This window comes from Notamacropus eugenii, chromosome 6 (genome assembly GCF_028372415.1).
Source record: "Notamacropus eugenii isolate mMacEug1 chromosome 6, mMacEug1.pri_v2, whole genome shotgun sequence".
Lineage (NCBI taxonomy): Eukaryota > Metazoa > Chordata > Mammalia > Diprotodontia > Macropodidae > Notamacropus > Notamacropus eugenii.
Window position 1 is genome coordinate 29,336,890 of NC_092877.1, and position 21,037 is coordinate 29,357,926.

The 21,037-nt window shown below is 39.2% G+C and overlaps 1 protein-coding gene and 1 non-coding gene across 3 annotated transcripts in view; one reads left to right on the top strand and one right to left on the bottom strand.

Annotated features, from left to right (window-relative positions):
* The window catches only part of NELL1 (neural EGFL like 1), a 905,733-nt gene that overhangs the window by 799,481 nt on the left and 85,215 nt on the right, over window positions 1–21,037 (bottom strand). For both annotated transcript variants that reach the window (XM_072619341.1, XM_072619340.1), the window contains exon 3: window positions 4,509–4,659. In XM_072619341.1, the coding sequence (XP_072475442.1) occupies window positions 4,509–4,659 (151 nt within the window). The remainder of the gene's footprint in view (window positions 1–4,508; window positions 4,660–21,037) is intronic.
* Window positions 13,850–13,921, top strand: TRNAK-UUU (transfer RNA lysine (anticodon UUU)). Its single transcript has one exon. It is a non-coding gene; the product is annotated as a tRNA-Lys (tRNA).

The following is a 21,037-nucleotide window of genomic DNA, read 5'->3' on the forward strand; positions in this document are numbered from 1 at the left end:
CAGGAGAAAGGAAGAAATTCCTGCTTTTCAATAAAAGGAACCTCATTTACTAGGTGAAGTCTTCATCTATTAAGTCATCTTTGGCTATAGACTCTGCCAAAAGATGGTTGAATAGTTGTTTACCTTCCATGACATAAATGATGATAGTCATATTTAAGTCTGGGTTTTCAGTCCATTTAAACTCATTGACCATCATCTTTGATCAGTCAACCACTATTTGGGACTGAAATTCAACATTACTAGAAAATAAACACAATGGGAATCATTTTTTTTTACCCTGAGGAAGAATACTTTCCCTCTACCCTAGCAGCTATTGCAGTTAAATTTCTTGACCCAATTCTTTGCAACAATTACAGGGAAGCATCCCTGGTGTCTCAATGTATTCTGCACTCACTTCTGTTCTTTCCACACTGTAGTTCTCAATGAAGAGCCCAATAGAGCCAGTCAGGAAATTCATCGGGAGACTCAATGAAAGGTTGCAACAATGAACCAATTTCACAGAACATGGTGTCACAAGTACAAGATAGGGGTGGCAAAGTTAGTAGTATTTCTGAAGAAAGATCTGGGGAACATGTCCCAGGGTTTCTTGCCTGGGACTCCAGCCAGCTATAGCCTGGTCGGGAACAATCTATATTCTGAAACACTTTTGGCTACCTGCCATAGTTGTTTTTGCTTCTGCTGTTGCTGTTTTATGACACAGTCCATAGTATGGAACCTGGGGCTCTGACTGTCATGGAACAGGAACATAAGAGCTAAATTTATTCATTTTAAAGGGACAGACACTGGCTCTTAAAATACCTCAGATCAAAGTATGAGAGAAGTAGAGTCTACCCGGAAAGGTGAATGGTGCAAGGTTGTTGGCTTAGGTTTTTTTTTAGCCCACAAGAAAAGATTGTTCAGTATTTAGGAGGAGGGTGAAGATTTGACTAAAAGGAGCTTTTTGAAAAGCCTATGCTAAAAAAGCAGAAAAGTTTATCATAAACATTTAATTATTGATTTAAGCAAAAATAAGGTAAATTGAGGTTCCATTTCTTCAGTTTTCTTTGATAAATAAAACTAATGTTCTTTATGCCTTCAAACGTTCAATAAATGTTTGCCATATAGATAGATAGATATGCAATATAACAAAAGATAAAATTGCATACATGTGTATATATATATATATATATATATATATACATATATATATATATGCGCACAACATAACAAAATTTGCTGCATGTCTCAGATTCTTAAGGTCAATTTCTGGGTCCCTTAATGGGAATGTAAGGCAAAAGGGGAATTCTTAGGTCCACTCAAGAGTCAATAACTCACAACTCACTAGTGACAAAAGTAGAGAAAGCTCCAAATGACAAAGAATGGTTTGATGTCTGGCTGACTGGAGGTCTCTTGTGGAGTGTTGCAAAGCCCTGTCCACAGCCCATGTCTCTTCAGCATTTTTCTCAATGATTTGGATTAAGACAGATGGCATACATCTCAGATTGGTGAATGATATAAAGCCAGGAAAGATTGCTAATATATTGGATGGGTGGATCGGGATCCACAAAGATCTCATCATACTGGCAAAATAGGTCATATGCAATAAGGTAAAATTTAGTAGCGGTAGATTTAAAGTTCTATACTTAGACTCAAAAAGCAGAAGGCATCTTCAGAGCATGAAATATACCTGGCTAGAAAAAATACCATGTTTAAAAAAAGACCTAGATGTTTCCATGGCCTACAAGATCAATATGTGTCATCAGTGTGATACAAGAACTAAAAGTAGCTAATGAGATCCTAGGATTCATTAAAAGAAATATTGAGTATAAATAGATGTAGTAGGAAATAATCCCACTGTCATCTGCAATGGTCAGACCAAATCAGCAATAGTGTGTCCTTTCTTGAGCGCTACATTTTAGGCATAACACTGATAGACCGAAATGTGCCTATAGAGCGACCAAGACGCCAATCAGACTTATAGCCATGCTAAATGTGAATCAGCTAAAAAAAGTGGGTGGTATCTAGTGAAGGAATGTTCTAGAAGGGATGCAATTGTTGTCTTCTAATGTTTGAAGGGTTATTATGTAAAAGAGTGAACAGACTTAAACTGTGCTTTCTATCAGAGGATAGTGGATAGGTTGATATTAGAAACAAATTTCACTTCATCACAAGTAAATACTTCCTAATGAGAGCTATTCACAAATTAAATGGGTGGCCTTGAAAGGCAGTGAATTCATGTCTATAAGGGTTTCCAAGAAAAGGTTGGATGGCCCCTTCTTGGTGATGCTACAGAGGGAATTCATATTTCAGTTCCAGATGGGCTACTCTAAATGATCTCAGAGATCTCTTCCAACTGTATAATTCTATGACTATCAAAAATGACCTTATAAAATCATAGGGTAATAAGATCATCGATTTAAAAGAAGAGAATATTGAGGCCATCAAATCCAACTGCCTCATTTTACAAAAGGACAAAACTAGGGCTAACAAAGGTTAAATGACTTGCCCGTGGTCACATATCTAGTATAAGAGGTAGGATTTGAAGTCAAGTCTTTTTACTCCTAGTCTGACCTCCTCTGTGCTTGGCTGTCCTTCAAAAGAAGGATAGTTTTCTTTTGAAACTTTGTGAACAAAGACAGCAATAAGATCTGCATGGACTTTCCCCCTTAACATTGTTATTGAGGAATCTTACTAAAAATTAAGACAGTCTGAAGTTGATTTTTTTTTTTTGGAGGGGGAAAAGTAAAACAATTGGCATTAAGTGACTTGCCCAAGGTCACACAGCTAGTATGTGTCAAGTGTCTGAAGGTGCATTTGAACTCAGGTCCTCCTGACTCTAGGGTCACTGATCTATTCACTGTGCCACCTAGCTGCCCCTCTGAAGTTCATTTTATGATGATTCTAAGATCTCTGTCAGTCTCTTTTCAAAATGCATTAGTGCAAAGGTTTATTGAATGAGAAGTATTATTAATTTCTGAGCTTCTTAATCTATTTTCCCACTCAAAAGCAGAAGCAGAGAAGACAATCACAATGACTATTATGCCTCTAGAACTCAAAATATAGAAATCTACCTGAATCTAAACCACATCCCAACAGAGGCAAACATTTACCTCATCTTACCCATGTGAGAAGCTGACAAATTGAGTTATTTGCCCAAGACCATGCAGCAAAAAGCCAGAAAGAGAACCAAGGTATTCTAATTAGTCATGATTTTTTTTGTCCACCAGGCTACCCTGCTCTTTTGCTACTGCATCAATGATAACACCAATCTTTAGTAACCTTAGCTCAGAGACTATTCAAATGGACTGACCTTTTTACTTCTCGAGACATTGCCCAACTTTAGGAAGACAGTTAGATAAATAGATAGATGATGGAGAGATAAAGAGATAGATATATAGATATTAAAACTTAAGTATACAGTTTGTACTTTCTAAGCTAAATGTTTTTCTTCACGATACTTTCACTCAGAGAAAGCCCTCCCTGCTCCTCTACATTTACCAATCCAATTCCTACCCACCCTACACAGTCCAGTCCAAGAAGTTTTCCCAGATTATGTTCACCCATAGTGATCTCACCTTCCTCTGAACTCCCATCATTTATTGTCTATAATACATGTCGTAATTATCCTTGAGATTATATCTAGATAGTTGTTTTATGTGTCATTCTTTACATTTGCATCTAAGTATTTACAGCTTGTGTCCCCAAATAGAGTGTAAGTTCCTTTAGGGCAGGGATGATTTCTTCTATGCTACAGGATCACAGATGGGGATTTGGAAGGGATCTCAGAGGTCATCTAGTTCAATTTTTTTCACTTTACAGATGAGAAAAATGAAACCCAGGATTTAAGGACTTGCCCAAGGTCACAGTCATATATCACAGATGGAGAGTCGGAAAAGACTTCAAAGGCCATCTAGATGAACCCTCTAATTTCACAGATTAGGAAATGAAATCCTAAGAAGGTTAAGTCACTAATCTAAGGTCACACAGGTAGTAATTATCAGGGGTGGTATTTGAATTCATGTCTTCTTCCCACTGTCTCCTGGTCTTTGGATTAGATGATTTTATGGTACTTTCCAATTCTAAGTCAGTGATTATATTTGCCATCCACATCACTTAACACAGTGGCCAACAGAAATTAATTTATTGATTTTAAGTAAGTCTGGTCATGGAAAAAAGTCTTATGCTATGCTATGCTAGTCTTAAACTAGACCTTTGAACTCCATAACAAAGGAAACTAACAAAACTGATTATCTAAGACCCTGGTGGAAAGGAAGCTATGATTTTTCATATATAGAGTACATAGATGAGAAAATAGCAGTCACTCACAACCCCTGGAGAGATGTTTTTGAAAAATTAATCTCCTATTGTATCAACCCCAAGAGAATTTACCAAGGTGTGGTTAGTAGCAACAGGAGCTTGATTAACTTGCCAACTCCATAATCCTGTAAGAGAAACCTACAATGACCATCCAGTTCATAGTCAATTGGTAGCCTTTCAGCACAAAGAGAAAGGAAAGATCACTTTCTTACCTGTGCTCCAGCTCTCGGATAGACAGAATCACTCCTGAAGTTGAGGGTCTCTGCTGCACAGTCGCCAGGAACGTGAATTCACTTTTATTCCGAAAGAGCTGAATTAGCTTCTCAGTCACATGTGGGGCTGCATGGATCTCTCTTTCTACATCTAAGAGTTTAATTGAAGAAAAAGGAGGTAAGAGAGAAGAAAGAGTAGAAGAAGGAAAAAGAAAGGGAAGAAAAAGAGGAAAAAAAGAAGAAAAACACCCTGAATAAAACTACAGAGACCAAAAGATACAGATTACATTTTTCATTTTTCTCCCCTGTCGATATTTTTCATTTTCAAGAGTCATCTACCATGCCATACAGCAGCATTCATTCAATACAAAACCTGGAAATACCATCTCTGTCAATGTGCCCACTTGTCACTTTGACAAGTTCACAATTGGCCAGTCACTGATTTTCTGACAGGAATTTTGACGGGACACTGAGCAATTGGGTCCTGCCTCAAGCAGATTAAGTTGCTGTAAATAACATGAGAGGCTGGCAGATAAACGGGGTCCTAAATTCCTAAGGACTTTGGAAATAACAGCACCCAGTGCCACACAGCAAGTTCCAATTTCAATTTTACCACTGGCTTAGTTACTTTCCCTGCAATACACAGTTAAAGTAACCCATCTCTACATAAAATAGAACTACTATCACTAGTGCTAATACAGTTTGTGTTGGCCTTTGCTTTAAAAAAATAAATACAAGCCATGTCTATAAACCATAGTTGTGCTTAGAAAGTATGGATCTTCACTGTATGTGTGGAGTCTCACTGCCCATTAGTAGCTCTCTAAGATGATAAATTGTAGAAAAGTTGCCCGTCTGCATTGGTAGGGGGTATTGCCTCATCAAGAATTCCCTACATATTATGGGGGAGGCATATAACATACAAAATGTGGCTTTCCTTATGAAATATTTATTTAATTCAATATTTGCCCAGCAAGATTAGGGGTCTTTCAACCCAGACAATCTTCCTGTTAGTCAGGGGCTTATCCATCTCACTATACACTCAGAATTACCTCCAGTCATGATAAAGCCTGTAATTATCATATTATTTTCTGCTAAAGCTGTTGATATCAGAATTGATCAGAAATGAATCAGTCAATACACATTTAATCAGTAGCTACTGTATGCCAGATACTGTATTAAGTGCTGGGGATAGAAAAAGAGAGGCAAATAACAGTTGCCACTCTCAAGGACAACATAGTCTAATGGGGAAGACACACAAAAATTCAAGTGGAGCGGTGTTACGGAAAACTAGATGATAGGAAATCAATGACTACCACACAAACTCCCATGCCATAGACTCCTCCCATACCATTGCCTTTTTCTCTGAGCTATATAGTGAGGCCTGGTTTTTTATTTCAGAACTACATGACATACTGTTTAAAATAGTCTTTAAATAGCTTGCTGCTAATCATTGTTTCAAGCCAAATCATGTCATTGTGTGTGAGCTCTGATGAAAATTGTCCCAAAAGAACCTTACTAACAGCAACAAATCAAGACTTTAGTTATATCTCTTGTGAAACCACTGCTACTGGGAAACACTTTGCAATAGAATACAAATTCCTTGTCAGCAGGGACTTTTTTTCATTTTTGTCTTTGTATCTCTACTGCCTAGCCCAGTGCCTGGCACACAGTGGGCATTTTAGAGTGGAAGAAAACTAATGATTTAATGTCAGAGGAATTCAAATCCCAGTTTTGTCTTGCTATTTGCCTATTTTCAGAGAGAGTCAATGTCTTTACTTGAGGGTAAACTGGATTAAAGTGAGACAGAGTTTCACAAAGTCATCAGCCTCAGTTTCTCCTCCAGAGTTAAGGGAGTCCAATGGCAGGACAAAAGTCAAGATGACTGATGATGACCCAGGATGTAGCAGATGACCTTAGTGAATTTCATGCTTGACCAAGCTCTAAGTGCTCCGCAGTGTCTGCTTCAGCTGATGAACAAATTGTCCTCATCTGCCCATTCTCCCAGGGAAATCACTGTCACTATCTGTGTGATCTCAAGCAAGTCATTGCATTTTCTCTCAGCCTCAATTTCCTCATTTGTAAAATGAACTTGGTGACCTCTAAGGTCTCTTGCAGCTCTGAATCCATGATATTATAATCAATAAGCATTTATTAAGTGCTAATGATGTACTGGGCACTATCTTAAGCACTAGAGATACAATGAAATCTTTATCTAATAAAGACAATATGTAAACAAGTAAGTATAGACATGATTCCTATAGTGTATATAGAAAGAAACTTTGGAGAAGAAGGCACTAACTAGCAACTGGAGAGACTAAGAAAGAACTTCTATGGAAAGTGAGATTTTATCTGAGTCTTAAGGGAATTCAGGAATTTTCCAGGCACAGGGTTTAAAGACACAGAGTTGAGAGATGAGATATTATGTACATAGAAGAGCAAGTAGATGAGTCTGGCTAAACTATAGAACAAAAGGAGTAAAATGATGTATAAAAAGGCAGAAAAGATAGGAAGGGGTCAGGTTGCAAAGAGCTTTGAATGACAAAAAGATGAGCTGTAGTTGATCTCAGAAGTAATAAGGAAGCCCCTGGAACTTATTCAGAGAATGAAAATGACTTACACTGACTGAAGGTCAGACATGCACTTTGGGAAAGTCATTTTGGCATCAAGATAGAAGATGGATTAGAATAGGAAAGGATTTCAGGTAAGGAGACCAATTGGGAGACTATTGCAATAATCCAGGCAAGAGGGTCCACGAACAAAGTTGGTAGTTCTTAGTAGAGATAGGGGATGTATCAGAGATGCTTTGGATTCATGAATGCTCCTAGAATAAATGAACATAGGAAATAGATAATCCATTCAACATGCAGATTTGAGAGCCCTCTAAGAGTACCCATATTTAAGACTCCAATAAGAAATCAGAGAGTGTTCAAGGAAACTCAGAAAACAATTGACCATCTTAAATTTTAAAGAAGTTACATTATTTTCATCATCATATTATCTGGGAAGAGAACATGAGACTTGGACAGCATTTTTACTACAAACATGCTCATCATTATTATATCTTTGGAAACTGAAAGCTAAATAGACAATTTCTCAAATGGTATAGGACAAGGAAACCAGATTTTTGTTATTTTCTTTCAGTTACAGTGTCTCTTTTGGGGTTGATGAGGAAAGGAGAAAGAAATATGTTCCCTAGAGTCTATGCTTCCTACCAACCCCACTAGAATGCACTTCAAAAGAGCATCATTTTTGTCAAATCTTGCCCAAGGCAGGATCAAGACAAGGCAGCAATATGGCAAGACAAAAGTAGGACTGAAGGCAGAGGAGGTCCAAAGAGTCAAAGTACAGACTGTGAGATGGGAATGCACAAATGAAAAACTTGGACTGAGTTGGTACTAAGATTTCTGTGGAGCACCTAAAGACAAGTATGATTCAGAGCCAGGAAAGTCATACTAGATTAAGAAGTAAAAATGGAGGGTGTGCCTGGTTGTTGATCATTTGGATGATTCGATCTGATTGCCCAAAGATTTAGTCTTTTTATTTGGTTGCCTGTGTTCTTAGACTATCCTCAGCACAAATAATCAAGAATTTGCCTCAAAAAGGTCAACTCTTACCTACAGTAGCCAGGTTCTGAGATGAAAGAAAAAAGCATAAGTCCACAAATCAGATCAAAATGGCAACTCAATGCCTAAAGATTCCCTAGATTCTAGGGGCTAAAACATTTGAAATGACCAAGCATCACAAAAGGGAACCCAGTTCAGAGATCCTATACTATTTTGCAGATAGCAAATGGCTAAAAGAGCCATTTGAGCACCAAAGAGTTGATTATTTGTATTATTCCACCTGATTGCCTACAGCTTTATTATTTTTGTTGCAGTTTCTTGAATTCTTTGCCCCTGTGTAGTGCTAATTTATTAGCATGGACAGCTATGAGACCCACTATACCTCCTGATCCAGCTAACCATAAAGGCTTATTAAAGGAGCTAACTGGATTATCTTTCAGTCTCTACAAGATTGAAGTTTTATTATACTTCATAACCATCAGACTGTCAAAGTTGATAAAAAAAGAAAAATAGCAAAAGTTGGAGGGGTTATAGGAAAATAGGTACATTAATGCATGATTAGTGGAGTTATGAATGGGTCCAATTATTATGGAAAGTACATTGAAACTATATATAAAAAACTATTAAACTGCGTATAATCTTTTACCCCGCAACACCACTGGTCTATTATTCTAGGTCTGTTATTCATCAAAGAGATCAAAGAAAGAGAAAAGGAGATAGACATTTATACATATGTGTATATATGTATATGTGTATAGAAACACAGAGAGCTCTGCTTGCAGTGACAAAGAATTAGACTGATAGGGTAGCCATCAACTGAGGGATGGTTGAACAAGTTAAGGTACACGAATGCAGTATTTTTCTATAAGAAAATATAAAATAGGTGTTTTCAGGGAAACATGGGAAGACTTGTATGAACTGATACAAAGTGACATGATCAAAACAAAGAGAACCATTTGGACTTCTAAAGTCTTAGGAACTTCAAGCAACACAACGACCAGCTGTGATTTCAGAAGACTCATGATGAAGCAGACTACCCATCTCCTGATAGACAGGGTATGGATTCAGAGTACAGACTGAAACATCTTTTCTGAACATGGCCAATCTGGGAACTGTTTTTGCTTAACTATAAATGGTTGTAACAGCAGATTTAGTTTTTCTTAATTTCTCAATGTGGGGGGAAGGGGATAAGGGAGGTGGATCTTCTTTGAAGAAAAAAGCAATTTAAAAAATTCCATAGTACTGTGTCCCTCCTTGTCTCAAAAAACATCAATGACTCCCAATGCCTACTGGATAAAGTCCAAAATCCTTAGTCTAGCATTAAGGGTCCTCAGCAGTCAAGTCTATCATTATTATCTCCATCAACTAGTGTTCTTTACAGAAATTTTCTGCTGACATCAAACTAGGTTACCTTTTATCCTCTAATCATACCAGAAGAATCAGCATTTTAATGAATCAGCAAGTACTTAGTAGGTACCTACTATGTGACACTAGTGATAAAAAGACAAAAATAATAAATAGTCTCATCCCTTGAGGACTTTACATTTTATTGGAAGAAAAGCGTACACATACAGGTGTATATATAACATATGTATATGTTTATGGCAGCTAGGTAGCACAGTGGGTGAAGTGGATGGTGTGCTGGGCCTGGAGTGAGGAACACTCATCCATTCATCTTCTTTGAGTTCAAATCCAGCCTCGGACACTTACAAGTTGTGTGACCCTGGGCAACTCACTTAACCCTGTTTGCCTCAGTTTCCTCATTTGTAAAATGAGCTGGAGAAGGAAATGGCCAACCATATCAGTAGCTTTGCCAAGAAATACCCAAATGGGTCCACAAAGAGTCAGACACAACAGAAAACATGACTGAACAACAACAACCCTATATGTATGAAAATAGGATAAGATAATTTTGTGAGGAAGTCATTGGAATCAGGAAAATCGTCAGGTAGGAGAGTGAATTTGAGCTGAGATTTGAAGAAGCTGATGACTCTAAATGAGGAGAAAGCGCATTCCAGGCATGAAGGAGGGGAGGTGGGCAGCCTGAAAAGTCAGCGAAACAAGCAATGGAATGGAATTGTGTAAAAAAAGGAGCAGTAGGGATCTGTTTGACTAGAACAGAGACTCGAGGGAAGTAACAGGTAATATAAAGTGAAAGCTAGGTCGTGAAGGACTTTAAATGTTGAACAGAGGAGCTGTGTTTGATTCTAAAGGCAAAAGGAGGCCACTGGGGCTTACTGAGAAAGATAGTGATTTACCAGAGTCGTGCTTTAGGAATATCACTTTGGCAACCACTTGAAGGATGGATAAAAGAGAGTAGTGACCTTCCTGCATGTTTAACCATGCCCTTCTTCCCTCTCATTTCCCAAAATGCTATCCATTCTCCAAGGATTAGTTCAGGTCTTGACTCATCAATGAGGATTTTCTTAAACACCTTAGTCAATAGCAAGGATTCTTTCTATGAATTTCCGTAACATTCATCACAAATACCCCTCATTCGGGGCTTTAAAAAGTTTGCTTCCTTTGTTTATTTTTTATATACAAATTGTCATCCCAACTAGATGGTGAGTGCTTTGAAAGAGAGAGCCATTTGGTTGGGAAAAAATAATTGTCTTCAAGTATCAAACGGATTTTTAACTTCGGAAAGTTAGTACATTTGGTCTTCCCGGTTATACAGGGAAATCTAGGAGCAATTCTCCCTTTCTCCAAATTTCTCTATTTCCAATAAAAAAGCATCATTATCTTTGCTACCATTTTCTCTTCACTCACAATGATGTCACCTTAGTTCAGGCCCTAAAATATAGATCTGACCTTGTCACATCTTCTGAAGAAATTTCAGTGTCTCCTTATTGCCTCTAGGCTTAAAATACAAAATCCTAACATTAGCATTCCAAGTCTTCCATATACCCCATATTCCCAGCAAATGGTCTATTCCTCAAATTTGACATTTCATCTCACATTGCTAGATCTTTGCATGGGCTCTCCTCTGTTCCCAGAATGCTTTCCCTCCTCAGTTGTGACACTTAGTATCCTGAATTTTCATCAGGACTGAGTTCATGGGCCACCTCATAGAGACAGCTCACCCTCACAGCTGTTAGTTATCTTCTCTCCTCTCCATTTATCAGTTCATAGGTTGTCTCCTCTAGTAGAATATAAGCTCCTTGAGGACAGGGACTGCTTTTCTTCTTTGTTTTGTATCTTCAGCATCTAGCACAATTTCTTGTATATAGTGGATGCTACATGTATGTTTGCTGAGTTGAAATGAATTGAGATTGTGCAGAGGTGGATTATTCAGGCATAGTATAAAGGAAAATACCCAGCAGTTAGAGCCATCTAAAAGCAGAGTGGGCTGCCTTGGTAGGTAATGAGTTCCCCATCTCAGCGAGGCAGAGTTTGGCAAAGAGGAATGGACATTTATTAAGCACCTACTATGTGCTAGGCACCATGATAAGCTCTTTAAAAATTATCTTGCTATCTCACAACAACCAGGAGATGTGCTATTGCAAAACCTGTTTTCCTCAGTTTCCTCAACTGTAAATAAATTCTCAACTGAGAATAAACGACTTACCCATGGCCCCACCACTAATAAGTGTCTGAAGCTGGATATGAATGTTTTCCTGACTTAGGTCCAGTATATTATTCATTGTGCCACTAGCCACCTAAGCGACTTCTAAAGCCCCATTCATCTCAGCACTTGTGATCCTTCCTCATCTTTGTTCCACCTGAGGGGCCCTCACTCACACACACACACACACACACACACACACACAGATACACACATACGTATATGTATATATATATGTATGTATACATGTATGTATTTGTGTGCATATATATTTTATATATGTATCTATATAGATACAGATATAAACACAGTACAAGGCTTTGCATATGGTAAGGGTTGATTAACAAACTCAGTGACTTCCATTAGACCCATCAAGGGGCGTGTCCCTTTTGACTCTTTTGCAGGTGAAGAAACTAGAGTAAGCTGCTCAGCTGGAAACCATCAGGAAAACCCAGCCTAGCTCGAACTTTTTCGTTCCGACAATCTTCCAAGCCACAATTTTCTCTCAAAGCAGTTATTTGATCTTGTTTTACATAACTACAAATGCTAACAGTGAGGAAATTGCCCAGTGCTTCTCCCCCCCAGAAAACAATAAATGTTCGCACACCTGAAATGTCAGCTGCTGCTAAGCTGGAACTAATGAAGCTGGGTTCTTCTTCACCTCATCCCCTGCCCATCCCACCCTACGCTCTCCTACTCACAGGCTTTCCTAGAAGGCAAGAGAACATTTCTGAAAGATCAGCCCTTCTTTTTTACTACCAGTGAATAAATGAGTGGCATGTCAGAATGAAGAACTCCCCTACCCCTCTTCGACCAGTGGGAAATGCCAGAAATGCCCATTCTAATATAGTGAAAGGTAATATGTGTTTCCAGTTTCAGTAAAAAGCCTTTTGAAAAACATTTAACATGATCCCCATCAGTTAGTAGCATGCCTGCAAGAGTGCTAAAAGTCTCCATTTCCTCTAGTGAAGGAGTTGGAGGGATGGGGGTGGGGTGGGAAGGTGGAGGAATCGGATCCAGTCCTCTCACTAGCCAGAGCCACAAGCCAAGCACCATCTTCTGCCTCTTTTGACCCTCCCCCCATCCACTGATAGGACCTGGCCTTCCATCCTCAGCTGCCTGGTCTTTAACTAGCGTCTATTCATTTCTGTTTACTCACTTTCTACAACTATACATGTACTTTTATTTTCACATTAAAATGTCAACTCCTCCTAAGTTACAATCGTTTCCCTCTTTGTACTTGTATCTCCAGCATGTGACACAGCGCCGGGCTCTGTAGCAGGTACCTTAACATGACTGACTGATTAGTAGAGATCACGAACAAGTCACTTTCTCCCTCGGCTTCAACTTCTAATGAGGACATTGAACTAAATGACTTTTGAGGTCTGTTTGACATTTGAGTGGAATTGATTAGAATTATAGAATGAGCCCCAAATTCTCTTACTCTAAGATCAATCCCATGAGGGAACATAAACAAGAAATTCATTCGTTAGCTCAGACCTGCTGCTTGTCACCAGCTTTAATACCATCTGCTGGATTTCCTGGCATTGTTGGTGAGGGATGAGGGGTGGGTGGAAAGGGTAATCAGGAAAGTCCTCTGATCAACACTTGAAAAACTTGCAAGAAGAGAAGCATTTGTTTGGAACTCTTAGGAGCATTTTCTGTGGAAGGTCTCAACATGCTCATCATTGCTTGTTGAGAGTTCACTTAAAGCAGGCAAGACTGTCCAGTGAAAAGAACAATGACTCCGGGAGTCAGTTTAAATACCATTTTTGGTCCTCCCTACCTTGGTGACTTTGGGCAGTTCATTGAACTTGCCTAGGGCCCAGTTTACTCTTCTGTAGAATAAAGAGGTTGAAAAGATGGTCTGGAACTATATGGCCTTCGGGGTTCCTTCTAACTCTAGTTCCTGATCTCATGCCTCCTCTACTAGGATGGCAGTCCATCATTAGTGAAAAGAAGGGGGAAAATACCCTTCATATTGCACTCTCTAAATCTTGGTCATTTATTCTTGATCCATTAAGGTCATTTTCATCTTTAAAAAAAGGTCTTTGATTTCATTGATCAAATACTACAGCTATCCATGCAGACCAGAGCCCCTCCATGCCTCAGGAAAGAATTTCATGAGTTGTTGTGTCCAAAAACATTCATCACACTGACTGTGAGATCTTAGATACCCTCCTGTACCTCAGTTTCTACATCAGTAGTAGTGGGCCTGGATAGCTCAGTCGTAGAGCATCAGAATTTTAATTTGAGGGTCCAGGGTTCAAGTCCCTGTTCAGACAAACCACTCTTCTTTTTTCAGTCATCCCTCACTTAAATTCAAGTCAACTGGAAGTCATGTCATCATTCCCTGATGTCATTGTCCTCTTTGAGAACAAAGGACAAACACAACAACCTTCTACATCTGTAAAATAAAGGGATTGGACTAGATCGGGAGTGGGAAAACTACAACTTTGAGGCCACCTGTGACCTTTTAGGTCCTTAGGTGTGGCCTTTTAACTGAGTCCAACTTTGACAGAACAAATCCTTTTATTAAGGGAATTTGTTCTGTGAAGTTCGAATTCAGTCAAAGGGCCCCACTTAAGGACCTAGGGGGTCACATGTGGCCTTAAGGCTGCAGGTTCCTCACCCCTGGGCTAGATAGTTCTAAGGTCTCTTCCACCTCTGGTTCTTTGATGTCTATGATCCTCTGGTTATGAGTTGCTCTGAACTTAGCTATACTGGTCCATGAAGGATGGTTAAGCAGTCTACCACCAGACCTGTAATAAAAGCCTTGCCAGCTGGGCTAAGACCTAACAGAGCTTGTGCTCACTCCTGCTAGTTCAGTCTTTGAGAGCTTAAAGTCATCACCACTTGTACATACACAGACACACATACACACACATATGCACAAACACACATGAAAAGTCACTGTGAATTTTCTCATTTTGCAGACCAATTAGAACTTGGCAGGAATGGTTGTTTTTTTTCTCTGTCTTCAGATCAACATCTCATTTGTCATTTTAACAGATATTACAAAAACACACCAAGCCAACAATTAGGCAGTAGCACCAAAAGCAAATAAAAAGAAATGAAGGAAAAAAATTATATGAAGGGATAGGTTCTTTCTGTCATCCTCTCTTTTTCACAGATATACACTGAGCCTTTTTCTCTCCTTTTCCTGATCTTCAATGTCGGTGGAGCATGGTGGCAATGGAGCATATGACCATGTCCATATGTCTACATATGCATGTGTGCTCACACTAACATGAGTGCATTCTCATAGCTACCTATCAACTTCCAGCAGAGAAAACATCTGCCCAGGCAGATAGATGGAGGAGAAAAATCTCAATTCCTAAGGCTGACTAAAGGACATTGCATTTAGGACAAAAAAAAAAAGCAATAAACATGGATCCTTGCCCACTCCCAGTAGAGAAGATATCTTCAAGGGTGAAAGTAGCAAGCAGAAGTCCTGTTTACTCCCTCCTCTCTGCCCCATGGCAGCCAATCTCAACCCAAACTGCCTGAAGGAGCAGGCTACATTAACTGTAATTACATGCTGTTTACATTTAGAACCTCAGGGAATGTAGAAAACTCTAAATATAGCCTACACAGTTTCTGTTTGCCCAAATACCAGTTGAACTAATGGTAAGAAAGATTTCCCTCAAAAAGGGAAAATAACATATTGCTAATTTGGAATGGCAGTCAGTATTTAATTTCCAAGTTCAAAGGAAATTGCCAATACAGAACTGACAACCGCTAGAAAGCATGTCATGCAAAGGACCCCATATTTTAAATTGCTTGAAGCAGCTGTCACTCTTTCAGGTCACTGGAGTCTTGGTCACTTAAGCAGCTAGAGACTTGGTACAGTAAAAAGAATGCTGGATTTGGAGCCAGAAGCTCTGGGTTAGAATCTTGTCATCAAACACATTACCCAAGCAATCCTCAGCCTTCACCTCTTGATGTTGAGTTGAGACTGTCCAGGGTAAAGTAATCAGCATGGTGAAGGGCCTTGACTCCATGTCATACAGAAGAATCAGCTAAAGAAACTGATGATGTTTATGCTGGAGAAGAGAGAACTCAGAGAGCACAAAATACCTCTCTTAGTTAAAGCATTGTCACATGGAAGAGGGATTAGACTTGTATTGTTTGGTCTCTTGCTATAGAACCAGGAGCAACAGGTGGAAATTGCCAAGAGGAATGGAAGTCTTGGCTTGATATCAGGGAAATCCTGCTAATGATAAGAGCTGCACAAAAGTAGAATGAGCCACCTTGGAAAGTAGCAAGTGCATCTAATATAAGTACTGAAAGTAGAAACCACTTGTTGGGTATGGGGTAGAGATGATTCTTGTTCTGAGACAGATTGGACTACATGGCCTCTTAAATTGGGTGGTTCTGGGATTTTCTCTGGACTTCATGGTTTTCTCATCTTTAAAACAAGGGGATTAGACTAAAGATGCCTCAAATATCTACTCTTTATCTATGATTGAATGGGATGAAATACTATGGCCACATAATGAGAGGACAGGACTCACTGGAAAAGACTCTGAGGTGGGGAAAGATTGAAGGCAATAGAGGATGAAGTAGATTGTGTGTCATGGAAGAAATGACCATGAACGTGGACAGACTCCAAGAGATGATAGAAGATAGAAGGGCCTGCTGTTCCAGGGTCCGTGGGATCACAAGGAGTCAGACATGACTGAACAACAATTCCAGAGAAGGAAAAACTCTGAGATAATGAATAGCTTGTTGTATCTAAGCTACCTTCCTTGTTATTCCCACTAAATTAGATTCCATCCCCCAACTCTTTAAACAAGTTGTTCCCCATGCCTAGAAGCCTTCCCTCTTAAACGCTGTCTCTTATAATCCTCAGCTTCCTTCAAAGCTAAATTGGAGTGCTCCTTCATACTGAAAACTCTTCAAATGATCTTGTGTTTATGTATCTATTTGCATGTTCTCTCCTCTAGGAGAAGGTAAAGACATTGAGTATAGGAGCTATTTTTTAAAAGTTTTATCTGTATATCTCCAGCACAATGTTTTATACAGAGATACCAAATAAATGCTTGCTTATTTGAATTCAGAATCCACCACCATAAGTAACAGATTTCCACCGCCGTAAGTAGCTCTACTAAGAGCCATCAATTAGAATTTTCTTCTATGTTTCCTCTGCCTTCAGCCACAAGCCTCCTCTGTGACCTTGGACTCACACTCCCTGTCTGGGCATCAGTCTCCTCATTTGTAAGATGAATGAGTGGGATGAGATAATTCCCAAGGTTTCTTCCAAATCAAATTTAATGACTCCAACTTTTCGGAGAAAGAGGAGAATCAAAAACAGGAAAGAAATCAAATTGACTACGGGGAATTTTTTTTAATCTTCTAACTTGTAGAGGATGAATTGGAGTCAGAACAGATTCTTTGCAGTCTCTTACACCTACCACATCTACAATCCTGAACACTGCAAAAGGAAATAACCCTTCAGAATGGCCCGAAGGCTCATCACAATCCTGAGACAATGAAGAGATTTAGTACAAAAACAGAAAAAAGTCCTCATGTTTTTTATAAAGACTTGACAAAACTGAAACAAAGACTGAAAATAAAAAGGGTAAGAAGGAGTCAACACAGTGTACAGTTAACCACAATATCCCCCTTAATGGAATCAGAATTCAGAAACAGAGAGATCTTAGAGACTATTGCATCCAAACTGTATCAGTACAAGAATGGCCTCTCTGTCATATCCAACACCACTTCATTGAGCCTTAATTGAAACCTTCTAGTGATAAGGACCCACTGCCTTCTGAGGCAGCCGATCTCATTTTGGGAACAGCCCTTCTTGAGGGGAAATATTTCCATTCATCAAAACCTGTTTCTCTGTAACTCCTGCCCATTGCTACTAGTTCTGTCCTCTTCGGCCAAGCAGAAAATTAATCTTCCATAGAGAGATAAAAATGACACATTTATTAAATGCTTACTATATGCCAGGCACTGTACTAAGTTTTAGAAATACCAATACAATCAGAAAAGACAGCTTCAAGCAGGTCACATGCTAATGGAGCAAGACAGCACACAGCTGTCTAGGGGCAAGGGAAGTTATCAAGGTAGAAAAAGGCAGAGTTTAAGGAAAGGGAGAAAAAGTGAGTATAGACAGCCAGTTGTCATTCAGCCATTTCCAACTCTTCTTGAACCCATTTGGGTTTCTTGGCAAAGATACTTAAGTAGCTTGCCATTTCCTTCTCCAGTTCATTTTACAGATGAGGAAACTGAGGCAAACTACCTAGGGTCACAAAGCTAGAAAGTGTCTGAAGGCAGATTCAAGTTCATGAAAATGAGTCTTCCTGGCTTCAGGCCTGGCACTCTACTAGGCATTTCCTGAAATGGTTGTCCAAGGTAGGAACCAGCCAGTGAGGAAGAGGGGGCTACAAGGTTAGAGGCTTCTAGGTAGAAAACATTCATGACACATAGGTAGAAAAATTCAGAGAATCAGAAGTATAGCCAGGCCATCTTTCAGATCCTTGAAGATGCCTATCACCCTTATTGCCTCACCATTATTTCTGCTGTAAGCCAAATATCCCTATGTTTTCATCCCAAAGATTCCAGCTGTCAAAGATCTGACTGTATGCAATCATTACACACTACTGCTTTAACTGACAAAGGCAAAACTAAGGGCAGTGGTGAGGACCTGTGGCTAGGAAAAAGTAGCACAACCATGCTTTCTGTAGTCATCTTGTGTTCTGCTTCTGTCTTAATCAGTCATGGCCATTGCCGCTTATTGTCAGCAGTGCTAGAGTCTAGATACCATTGGGTCAAAGCTTTACATCCTACAGTAGAACTCAGTTTCTTATAGCCATGCACCCAGCAGGAATCTTACTAGAGAGCCACATAAAATAATTAGTATGCATTATACTTCACGACCCTTAACCCTAGCCCCACATTATAATTTTCAAAGCACTTTCAGATAGCTTAGCTGATTCTGTCCTCAAAAGAGGAAACAGAAACCATGACATAAGTGACTTGGAATCAATAGTCCTAAATGTGAATCCACCCATATGCATTGACATCTGCCCTTGGCACCTGGTGAGGTTTTCTTATGTTATGGTGGACACAGTGCTGACCTTGGAGTCAGGTAGACCTAAGTCTAAATCCAGCCCCAGACAATTACCAGCTGGATGACCCTGGCCAAGTAACTTTTCTCAGCCTCAGTTTTGACATTTCTAGAATGGGGTCATATTAAGGACCTACCTCATTGAGTTGTTGCAGAGATGAAATCATTTATACTTTCATATGTGTATGTATATATGTATATCTATATGTATAATATACATCTATATCACTTTGCAAACTTTGAGTCACTACATAAATGCAAGTCTTTTTTTTACTTCTGTCATGGATGGGCACAGCACGGTGGGCATATGCAGGCATCCAGTAAGAGGCAGATGCTGGGCTGCTTTGGAAAAGCTGAGTAATAAGTGAAAATAGCCTTGGACTTGGATTGAGGACAGACCTGGGCTCAAAACTCTATTCCTCTACTTACAAGTTGCATAAATGTAGGCAAGACGTAATATTTTTGAGTTTTGCAAACTTGAGGCACTATACAAATGTGTTACTATTTTTTAAAAACCCAATTTTGGGGGACAGATTGAGCAAGCATAAGTACCCCAATTTTGCCAGGTGAAGAAGCTAGGTGACTTCCCCAAGGTTACACAACTAGCAAGTAGCAATGAGAGAGCTAAAAAGGTAGCAATAATAATAGCTAATGTGTACAGTTGTGAACTGATGCAAAGAGAGGTTGACTGACTTGTGCAGGGAAACACAGTAAATGTCTGAAGCTGGATTTGAACTCAGGGTTTCCTGATACCAAGTCCCACACTTTATCCACTTTGCCACTCAGGGATTTAAAGATAAAGACTAAATGCCATTTGGCCTCTCCCAAGCAAGCAACACTGATTTCTTGCCAGCTATCAGCCCATACCAACTAGCCACTGTCCATGGAAGAAGCAGTACATGAGGATAGAGGCATGGGATTTGCACACTATGGTTGTGAGGTCACAATCCTAGAAACTGAACCACTTTTTCCTGCACTAAACTTAAGCTCCCTCCTCAGTTGTATTCTTGGCCTCTATTGCCTCTCCCATTCATGCATGGGATCTGGTCCTCACTACCCATTTTCCTTATGACAGAGTTCCTAACCCTATGTTCCTACAAGCTATAGCTTACATTTCTGATAACTTCTGTCTGACCCCGAAGGCAATTGTACAGCCTTGGGTTTTTGCTGCTTGCTGGTACCTCCCAATCTGTACTGTACCTGGTACAGCAAATTCACCCTCTTAATTAGATCTGGCTTAGTCTAACAGTCAAAAGACATTGTATTCCTCAAGCTGACAGAAGTTGGCCATAGAGAGAATACAATCTAAGAGCACATAGTGGGGCAAGGGAATATGCTTTCTTTAAAACGCAGATTCAATAATGCACAGACAGCTGAAGATGCTTATAACACTTTAGCCACCAGAACACCAGAAAGTGAAATTCAAATATAGGTAACCTGAACTCATTTATGTTCTCTGTCATTGGTTTTGTGCAATGAGGGGTGACTCGCAGCAATGTCTCACAAATTTTGGCTTGATTTGAGAAGTAATATAAGATTCCCAGAGTGGGTAAGATTTCTGGTTCACAGGATTTATCCTACCTAAAAAAAAATCCAGTGTCCTATACAAAAATAGAGGAAACCTTCATTCATTCAGACTTCACTAAAGCCTAAAGGGGCCATTCATTTCACCAGAGGTTAAAAGAGTTTATTTTTATAATAAAGAACAGGTCTGCTAATGAATTCTAACTGAAGAGTGAAGTGTGTGTGTGTGCATGTGTGTGTGTGTATTTTTCTTGGGCTTGTGTTTATGTGTTTTCTTTTACACTATGGTTAATATGGAAACATGTTTTGCATGACTTTGTATGTACAAGCAATAACACATTGCATGTCTTCTCAAGGGCAGGAGAGCGCAAATTCAGAACTCAAAATTTTAATAAGTGAATGTTAAAACTTTTTGCATGTAATTGTAAGCTGTTTAATCAAATAAATTTTTAAAATTAATTAAAAATGAAAAATAGGTTTACTAAGCAAATTTAGAATGTAGACAAGATAGGACAAGGATGTTTAATCTACTTCAGACAACAAAATGATTCCAAGGATATCAGCTGTGTTGATTTTTTAATATAAAAATGCATATTGCGAATTTTAAATTTCTTATCCAGTCCTCCACAAAGTCCTACCCTGATAACTGCTGGTGGCATGGAAGCAATGCTGGGTTCTTGAAGGATATGATAACAGAGATTGAGCTCCAATGAGTTGAGTCTCACTGGAAAGGTTTTAAGTATCTGAGGTTGCCTTTCAAGGACCAACCCAAGTAAGTAACGGAAGTTTCAATGGG